The 10,498-nt window shown below is 38.7% G+C and overlaps 1 protein-coding gene across 1 annotated transcript in view; it reads right to left on the bottom strand.

Moving 5' to 3' along the window:
* SMYD3 (SET and MYND domain containing 3) overlaps window positions 1-10,498 on the bottom strand; it is a 758,954-nt gene that overhangs the window by 571,798 nt on the left and 176,658 nt on the right. Inside the window, exon 3 of the mRNA XM_026455096.1 lies at window positions 4,239-4,350. Coding sequence (XP_026310881.1) covers window positions 4,239-4,350 — 112 coding nt within the window. The remainder of the gene's footprint in view (window positions 1-4,238; window positions 4,351-10,498) is intronic.

Below are 10,498 nucleotides of genomic sequence, written 5' to 3'. Positions count from 1 at the left end.
GTAAGTGAAAGGACGAGTCGCACATCTCTCATTTGAAATCAAAAGCTAGAAATGAGTGAGCTTAGTGAGAAAGAAATACTGGAAGCTGATAATAGACCATAAGTCAGGCCTCTTGCACCAAACAGCCAAGTTGTCAATACAAGGGAGAGTTCTGAAAGAAAATGAAAAGAGCTACTCCCATGAACACATGAGTGAGTGATAAGAATGCACGACAGTCTTATTGCTGATCTAGAGAAAGTCTGAGTGGCCTGGATGGAAGATCAAAACAGCCACAATATTCCCATGAGCCAAAGCCTAACCCAGGGGAAAGCCCTAACTTGCTTCAATTTTATGAAGGCTCAGAGAGGGGAGAAATTTGCAGAAGAAATGCTGGAAGTTAACAGCAGTTGGTTCATAAGGTTTAAGGAAAGACGTCATCTCTATAACATAAAAGCACAAGGTGGCCAGGTGCGATGGCTCACGCCCATAATCTCAGCACTTTGGGAGGCCAAGGCGGGCAGATCACCTGAGGTCAGGAGCTCGAGACCAGCCTGGCCAACATGGTAAAACCCCGTCTCTACTAAAAGTACAAAAAAATTAGCCAGGCATGGTGGTGGGTGCCTTTAGTCCCAGCTACTCAGGAGGCTGAGGCAGGAGAATCGCTTGAGCCTAAGAGGCGGAGGTTGCAGTGAGCTAAGATCACGCCACTGCACCCCAGCCTGGGTGACACAGCAAGACTCCATCTCAAAACATACATACATACATACATACATACATACATACATACATACATACGTAATCTAAAAAAGTGCAAGGTGAAGCAGCAAGTGCTATATAGAAGCTGCAGCAAATGATCCAGGAGACCTGACAAAAATAACTGAATTTGGCTACACTAAACAACAGATTTTTAATGTAGATGAAACAGTCTTATATTGCAGGAAGATGTCATTTAAGACTTTCATCGCTAGAGAGAATTTGATGCCTGGCTTCAAAGAACAAGTGGACTTTTTTTTTTATTGTCATTATACTTTAAGTTCTAGGGTACATGTGCACAACTTACAGGTTTGTTACATATGTATACATGTGCCATGCTGGTGTGCTGCACCCATTAACTCATCATTTACATTAGGTATATCTCCTAATCTATTCCTCCCCCTTCCCCCTCTCCCCACAATAGGACCCGATGTGTGATGTTCCCCTTCCTGTGTCCAAGTGATCTCACTGTTCAATTCCCACCTGTGAGTGAGAACATGCGGTGTTTGGTTTTCTGTTCTTGTGATAGTTTGCTGAGAATGATGGTTTCCAGCTGCATCCGTGTCCCTACAAAGGACATGAACTCATCCTTTTTATGGCTGCATAGTATTCCATGGTGTATATGTGCCACATTTTCTTAATCCAGTCTGTCATTGATGGACATTTGGGTTGGTTCCAAGTTTTTGCTATTGTGAATAGTGCCGCAATAAACATACGTGTGCATGTGTCTTTATAGCAGCATGATTTATAATCCTTTGGGTATATACCCAGTAATGGCAAGTGGAGTTTTTTTAGGGACTAATGCAGCTGGGGACTTTAGGTTGAAGCCAGGGCTCATTTACCATTCCTAAAATGCTAGGGTCCTTACTATTTGTGGTAAATCTACTTCGCCTGTGCTCTACCAATGGAACAACAAAGCGTAGATGACAGCACGTCTGTTACAGCATGGTTTACTGAATATTTTAAGTCCACAGTTGAGACTTACTGCTCAGTAAAAAAGATTTCCTTTAAAATGTTACTGCTCATTCACAATGCATCTGGTCACCCAATAGCTCTAATAGAGATATTTAAAAACTCAAATGTCGTTTTCATGCCTGCTAACACGACCGTCATGCTGCAGCCCATGAATCAAGGAATCATTTTGACTTTCAAGTCTTATTTTAAAACTATATTCCATTAGGCTATAGCTGCCACAAATATTGATTCCTCTCATGGATCTGGACAAAGTAAATTTTAAAACCTTCTGTAAATGATTCACAATTCTAAATGCCATTAAGAATATTTGTAAATCATGGGAGGTCAAAACATCAACATGAACAGGAGTTCAGAAGAACTTGATTCCAACCTTCGTGGATAACACTGAGGAGTCAAGACTTCAATAGAGGAAGTAATTGTAGATGTGATGGAAAGAAAAAAGGAACTGAAATAGAGAAAGAAACTGTGGATGTGATGGAAAGAACAATGGAACTGGAATCAACACGAAAACCTAGGAAATACCTTTCCACACATGAGTCCTGGGAAAGAATTTATGACTTAAGTCCTCAAAAGCAATTGCAACAAAAACAAAATTGACAAGTGGGACCTAATTAAACTAAAGAGCTCCCGCACAGCAAAAGAAACTTGCAACGGATAAACAGACAACTTACAGAATCAAAGAAAATATTCACAAACTATGCAGCCAACAAAGGCCTAATATCCAGAATCTATAAGGAACTTAAGCAACTCACCAAGTAAAAAACAAACAACCTCATTAAAAAGTGGACAAAGGGCCACCACAGTGGCTCACACCTATATAATCCCAGCACTTTGGGAGGCCAAGGTGGGAGAATTTCTTGAGCCCAGGAGTTTAAGACCGGCCTGGGAAACATGATGAAATTTTGTCTTTCCAAAAAAAAAAAAAAAAAAAGGAAAAAACACAAAAATTAGTTGGGCGTGGTGGCGGGCACCTGTCGTCCCAGCTACTCGGAAAGCTGAGGTAGGAGGATTGCTTGAGCCCCAGAGCTTGAGGCTGCAGTGAGCCATGATCACACCACTGCACTCCAGCCTGGGGCAACAGAGTGAGACCCTGTCTCAAAAAGTAAAAATAAAAAGTGGGCAAAGGACAAGAACAGACACTTCTCAAAAGACGACATACGAGTGGCCAAAAAACATAGGAAAAATGCTCTGCGTTACTAATCATCAGAGAAGTGTAAATCAAAACCACAATGAGATACCATCTCATACCAGTCAGAGTGGCTATTATTGAATCAAAAAACAACACAGGCTGGCGAGGCTGCAGAGAAAAGGGAACACTGTCTGTGGGAATGTATCTAATTCAGCTGCTGTGGAAAGCAGTTCGGAGATTTCTCAGAGAGTCACCATTCAACTCAGCAATCCCATTACTGGGTATATATCCAAAGGAAAATACGTCACTCTACCAAAAAGATGCATGTACTCATACGTTCATCACAGTGCTATTCACAATAGCAAAGGCACTGAATCAATCTAGGTGCCCATTAACAGTAAAATGGATAAAGAAAATGTGATACATAAACACTATGAAATATTACGCAACCATTAAAAAGAGTGAAGTCATGTCTTTTGGAGCAACATGAATGCAGTGGGAGGGCTTAAGTGAATTAACATAGAAACAGAAAACCAAATAGCTCTCACTTATAAATGAGAGCTAAATATTGGGTGGACACGGACACAAAGATAGGAATAACAGACACTGGGGGATGCAAGGGGCAGGTAAGGAGCAGGAAGTGGGCAAGGGATGAAAATCTAGCTACTGGGTATCATGCTCACTACCTCGGTGATGGCATCCATCATACCCCAAACCTCAGCATCATGCAATACACCCATGCAACAAATCTGCACATGTACCCCTGAATCTAAAATTGAAGCTAAAATTTTTTTAAAAACAGAGAGAAGTAGAACCTGAAGAAGTAACTGATTTTCTGCAATCTCATAATAAAACTTGAAAAGATGAGGAGTTGCTTCTTATGAATGAACAAAGAAAGTGGTTTCTTGCGATGGAACCTACTCCTGGTGATGATGCTGTGAGGTATCATATGCTACAGTGAAATCATTTGCAAAAGGAAGAGGCAATCAAGGCGGCAAATTCGACTGTTGTCTTATTTTAAGAAATTGCCACAGCCACCTCGAACTTCAGTAACCACCACTTGATCAGTCAGCAGCCATCAACATCCACCAGCGAAAAGATGACGATGCACTGAAGCCTCTAACGATCGTTAGCACTTTTAGAAATGTATTTTTTAATTAAGGTATGTACCTTGTTTCTGTTGGCATAATGCTATTGCACACTTAACAGACTACAGTGCAGTGTCCACATAACTTTTATATTTACTGGGAAGCCAAAACATTTGTGAGACACATTTTATTGCAATATTTGCTTGATTGTGGTGGTCTGAAACTGAACCTGCAACACCTCTGAGGTATACCTGAAAATGCAACTGCATATGCTCATTTAATCAAAACCCAGCTACATTTCATGAGGTTTATACTCACAAGTTTGAAGACAACTCTGCCAAGAAGTCGAACGGAGTCTGGAGGATATCTGGGTTTGCAGCTTTTAAGACATTTGCATTCCCGTTTGTGGTCCGGCCAGGCTTTTTTCTATTAAGACAAGAGTGGGGAGAACATAGGTGACCTAAAATGTAACTTTCATTTATACTGGTTTTGAACATCGAGCGTCATGAACATTAAATTTTAATAGTCAAAATGTAACTGCACAATAGAAAATAAAAGCAATATTCTAAATCTGAAAATAACCCAGGATAAGTCTTTGCCAAGTGTGCAATTACTATGCAAGGACATTAAAAGCTTCAGCTTCACCTCTGTGCTTTCATTTGTCCCCTGGTTACTACCTGGCTAGTGAAGCCCAAAGAAAGACCCATTCTAGCTTACTTAATAATGTATAAGATGGTCTTTGAACTGATTGAACAGGATTCCACAATAGTCATTGTGAATACAAACAGAAAATGTCACTCCAAATTAGAAAATAAAACACATGGTTCAGAAGACTCAAAACAGGGATGACAGCCTTCTGAATTTCTGTGCTGCTACGGAAATATCAGGACGGCTAACGTACCCCCAAATATAAAACCTCTTTGTTTTAAAAGCAACATAAAAAGAGCTGTTAGCTAAAATCATTACATGTCCAGTTTGTCCTGGATGTGTCTAGGTTTGTATCTATGTCCTGGCTTAAATATTAATAGTGCCCCTTTTCACTCTGAGAAGTTCTGGCTTTGATGACAAATTACACGGTCACCTAAGCCATGATCCCAGCCATGTGCTGGTCTGGCTAAAGAGACCACCGAGTCAGTCGCCAGTGTACGGATGAACAGACCGAAGGCAAGGACACTATCCCTGAGCCTGGGATCAGAAAGGCCATGGCTGTTTTCACACAGAATCACTTTCATATGGAAATAGAATCCAGGTCATCTAATATGTAGCCCTGGTGAGTAGAAGAAGCCTCAATCAAATGTCTCTCATGTTATATTCTGAAAACTGGAATTTCCATTACTGAAAGGCCTGATACCCCTACTCATTCTTATTTCAAAATTTAGAAATCTGCTCCTCAATTTCTGGGTCTATAAAATCCTCCTTAAAGGGACTGCTCTCACTTGCACCTGCAGTAGAAACATACAGCACAACCAAAAGTTTCAAAAGAGCTGCAGCCACTTCAAAACTGTGACTCAGGTTCAATATCAAGCCAGCATTTTGCTCAGTACAACTATCCATGTCAACTTGTTGGGTGACAGCTTGGTCTGTCTTCTATTTCTTAGTAACCCAAATGGTGGAGACACTGTTTCTAACAGGTGTGTCACTCCTTCCATCAATGCTACTCACGGTTGCCTCACTTCCTCTATGACAACCCTCTCAGTGTGCTGTTGGTAACTTGCGTTTTGGTATTTACACTTCACTCACTTCTAAACCAGACCGAGCTGATTTTGTGTATGAACTAAGACTGCAAAACCAGAAACAGAAAATATTAAAATTATGGAAGGGGGAAAAAGGAAAGCATGCTAGCATCTACTTAGCATTCTACAAGGTACTAGACATATGACTAAGCAAATTACAAAGCACGTTTCATTTGATTTTCATAATAATCTAAATGGTAGGTATTATCCCTCTATTAAAGATAAAGAAAGGCTCAAAAGCTGATATCTAACTATCAGACTGCCAAAATATAAAAAGAGAGTAAAAATTCTTAGCATGCTAAACATGAGAGCTGAATAATTTGTGCATTACATTTGAGTGTTTGTACATTTATTTGAGTTGCCTCACAAGCAAGGCAAAAAAGAAGGCATGATGGTTTATGTAATTCTCAACTGACAGAAAGTAAAAATAAATAGTTTCACCAAGATTAAATCACAGAAGGTATTTATTCCAAGAATGGTAATCAACACACTGAACAATGTCCTTAGCAACAGTTCACAACTATAATGGCCTTTCATATGACTTTTAATATCAGTACTCACTGAAAGGCATAATATTAAAAGACAGCTCAGTGAAACAACAAGCTTCTGTTGATCAGGGGCTAGCCCTGGACTAGCAATTAGCAACTACCAATGTGTGTAAGAGGCCTAAAATATATATGGTACAATTGTCAAGTAAGTTTTAAAAACACAATACCATGTTGACCCTACTTAGAGATTCAAAATATACTTAGCATCCTAAAGGTTCTAAAGGGACTAAAGAAATGTGTATAAATTATTTAACACGGTTTCCCATGCTTGTTATTGTCACCCTTTAGGAAGTTAGGTTGGTATTCACTGACTCAGATATACCTATATATATAGATATATATTTTTTTCCACCCGGTCTTTGCATGTGAGTGGGTTAAGCTAACAAATTTACATTCATTTGCACTCACAAGAAACAAGAGTGTGGACTTTTTTGGTTTTTCACTGATAGAAGGGAGAACCATAAGTTTGGCGGAAGTTTTCCTTTGATTCCAGAAGCTGAGAAACCTGTCAGATGCTCTCCTGGACACAGTGTGTAGGCAGGAACAGATAGCACAGTACCAATGGGTCTGTTAGAAAGTACCTTGGGCTCTGTCCAAATGCCTGTGTCCAGCTGAACAGGGCTCGCACTCAGCAAAACAAAGCAGAGATAATTTGAGGCAAAAGAGCTTAAGAGCAGATTTTCATCAATGCTCATTTTAGCTACAAGAGATTAGCCATAACCCCTCTGTTAAAACCTAATTGAGCAGCTCAGCCTCCTGACAGCTTACCAGGGTGAAATAACTAATAAATGTACACCAGATAATGAACAACTCATCAGTTAGATGACAACATTTGGAATTAAACATCCAAATTTTGGGAAATTCCTGTTAAAACAACTTTAGGTCCTTAACATAATTGATATTGAGCTCTTATTTCTCAACAATAACTAGAAACTAGACAAAATGTTTCTCAAACTTATTCCTAGATCACTGCCTGAAAACATACTTATTTTCTCATTTGTTTCAGCAAAAATATATTCATTATTTCCATCTAAAAGCCAAATCAGATCATTTAGGTATAAATAGAGAAAGCAATCATATCACTTAAAATTGGTCTGTAATATGGTACCACGTATCAGCCCATTCCTTTTCTTTTTAAAACATTAACTGCTAAAATTTATCATTCAGCTTCACCTATCACATCTTACCATAAGGGTTACAAACACAAGCATACCACAGAAAAGGCTTACAAAGAAATCTTTTTATGCAGCCCCTTTTGACTTTGAAGCAAAACATGACAATCATACAAAAATAAAAGGCATTATCTTCACTCAACAAACTAACCTTGGTCAAGACCTCAATGACACATTTGTCATATATATTTGCCAATTTCTCAAAAGACAACCTCCGTGATTTACATTTTTTCCTATTTTCTTTACATTACTTCCAATACAGGATATAATTAAGATTTTGCTGATAACATTGGCTGTTGTATTTTCTGTTATCATAGCTGAAAATTAACAATGATGTACAATAAGCATAAATTGGCTTGAGAGACAAAGGAAATTAAAATATTACATTAAGAAGCAAAAACAAAAGGAGACAAGACTTTTATGCTAAAAAAAAAAAAGGAAATGACATCTATAACACAATTCTTTCAGTGCATGCATGACTCAAAAAACAACTTCAGAATCTATACATGTCATAATGTATTTTATAGTATTTATAACAGTTCACAACATAAACTAATTAACCACACCAATAGTTCTCCGTGGGAGTGACGCGTATCTTGAGGGTTGTTTGAGAAATTTATGGGGGTATTTTTATTTGTCACAATGTTTACGGAAAATTACAGGCACTTAATGAGCAGGAACCAAAGGAGTCAGAGGTTCTGTGTAAGACAGTCCTACAAAATGAAGAATTATCCAAATCCAATGCAACTTTATTTATTTATTTGTTTATTTTATTTTTTTTTTCTTTTTGAGACGGAGTCTTGCTCTGTCGCCCAGGCTGGAGTGTAGTGGCCGGATCTCAGCTCACTGCAAGCTTCGCCTCCCAGGTTTACACCATTCTCCTGCCTCAGCCTCCCGAGTAGCTGGGACTACAGGCGCCCGCCACCTCGCCCGGCTAGTTTTTCGTATTTTTAGTAGAGACGGGGTTTCACCGTGTTAGCCAGGATGGTCTCGATCTCCTGACCTTGTGATCCGCCCGCGTCGGCCTCCCAAAGTGCTGGGATGACAGGCGTGAGCCACCGCACCCGGCTCCAAAGCAACTTTTAAGTGTCCTACCAAATTCTATGAAGGTGGAACACTTGTTTATAATTGTCTTAGCCTATAACTAAATCTCCTTTTACATTTAAAAACAAAGAGCTTGTTTTTACATAATCCTAACAGCACTGAATTTTCTAGGTAAATCAAAGGAAGACTGTATTTTAAGAATTTTACCTAAATTACTCAATTAAAGTCATATCACTGAAGGCAACACCACTTAGAATATGGGAATTACCAATACAGCACGCCTTCTGACCCACATCTTTACTTCCTTCTCACAGTGACTCTATGTATAGGTGCAAATATGTGACTAATGATGTCTTCCAGTCTAATCATACCTCAGCATTTACATACTAAAATACATACTATTTTATCATAGGTTTTAATTTTCTTTTTCCTTATATTCCAATTATGGCATTATATTAAAGTTTTGAAAATATGTAACTACATTGCATTACCTGTATAATTTCAAGATAGTAGAGAGGGCAATAAAAATATTTCTCACACAAACGGGGAGTTGGGTCTGAAAAGAGCCGAGAAGCCCAGATCTGGAACAATGCTACACAGTCATACATGCCACACACACACACAAGAATGTATTTTTAAATTTACAGCCTAAGACCCAGCCTAGGGATTCTGACAGTACCCATGAGATAGAATCAAGCGTCCCACTGCAGGGCTGCTGTGGTTTCAACGTGTACCTCAAAGTTCATGTGCTGGAAACGTAATTCCCAGTGCAACACGCTGAGAGGTGGGGTCTTTCAGTACCTCAGCGCTCATGAACTGATTAATGTCACTACTGCAACAGTGGGTTTGTTATAAAAGCGAGTCTGGCCTTTTTTGTTCCCTCTCAGGAGCATGCTCCTGTCACGTGATACCTTCCACCATGTTAGGATGCAGCAAGAAGGTCCTTACAGATGTGGTCCTTCAATCTTGGACTTCCCAGCCTCCAGAAACACTAGCCAAATAAATTTCTATTGTTTATAAATTACCCAGTCTTTGGGACTCTGTTAACAGCAGCACAAAAGCAGATCAAGACAAGGGCATTCCATGAGTAGCTAAAGTTGAAAAACCACTGAGCTAAACTAAATCACAAAGGAGGTCATTATATATACTAAATAGATGAAACAAAATACAATTCTGTAATTATCATTGAACTATTGCTCTAAAGAAATAAATATTTTATAATATTAAGGTGGAAAAAGTGTTTCTAAACAGAACACAAAATGTAAAAACCATAAAGGAAAAGAGATATATATTAAATTCATAACAATAAAGAATTTCTGTATAACGGGGGAAGAAAGCCAGAAACAAGGTTTAAAGGTAATAAACCATGAAAAAAATCTAAAAAATATGTATATAGACATACTGCTAAATGTCTCCAGTATACAAAAAGGTCTTACAAATAACTTTTGAATATTTCAAAAAATATAAATAAAGATAAAGGAAATGAATAGGAAATTCATGACTGAAAAAAAAAATAGACAAGTAATACAAACCACACCAGTGCTCAAAGAAGTGATAATAAAAATTACATAACATAGGTGTCCCAGTAACTGGGCAAAAATCAATATAACTGGCAGTATTTAGAAACATCTAGGATTTGGGGAAATAGGCATTTTCCAGCCTTGTTAGTAGAGTTGTAGGTTGCTCTGATCTTTCTGATGGGTATTTGGTAATGAATATCAACATTTTAATGTGCATATTGTTAACACAGAAATATTATTCATAAAGTAATTTATTTTAAAAAATTTAAATAGTATAAATAAATAAATTTAAGAATGTTCCAGCCGAAGCAACATAGGGAAATCCAGTCTCTACAAAAAAAATTTTTTTTAGTTAGCCAGACATGATGGCATGCACCTGTATTACCGGCTACACCACAGGCTAAGATATGAGGATCACTGCCAGCTATGCTGGAGGCTAAGATGGGAGGATCACTCCCAGCTATGCCGCAGGCTAAGATGCGAGGATCACTGCCAGCTACGCCGGAGGCTAAGATGGGAGGATCACTGCCAGCTACGCCGGAGGCTAAGATGGGAGG

The sequence above is a fragment of the Piliocolobus tephrosceles genome, chromosome 1 (genome assembly GCF_002776525.5).
Source record: "Piliocolobus tephrosceles isolate RC106 chromosome 1, ASM277652v3, whole genome shotgun sequence".
Taxonomy (NCBI): domain Eukaryota; kingdom Metazoa; phylum Chordata; class Mammalia; order Primates; family Cercopithecidae; genus Piliocolobus; species Piliocolobus tephrosceles.
Note: the sequence above shows the minus strand (reverse complement) of the source record. Positions and strands in the feature narration are given on the sequence as shown.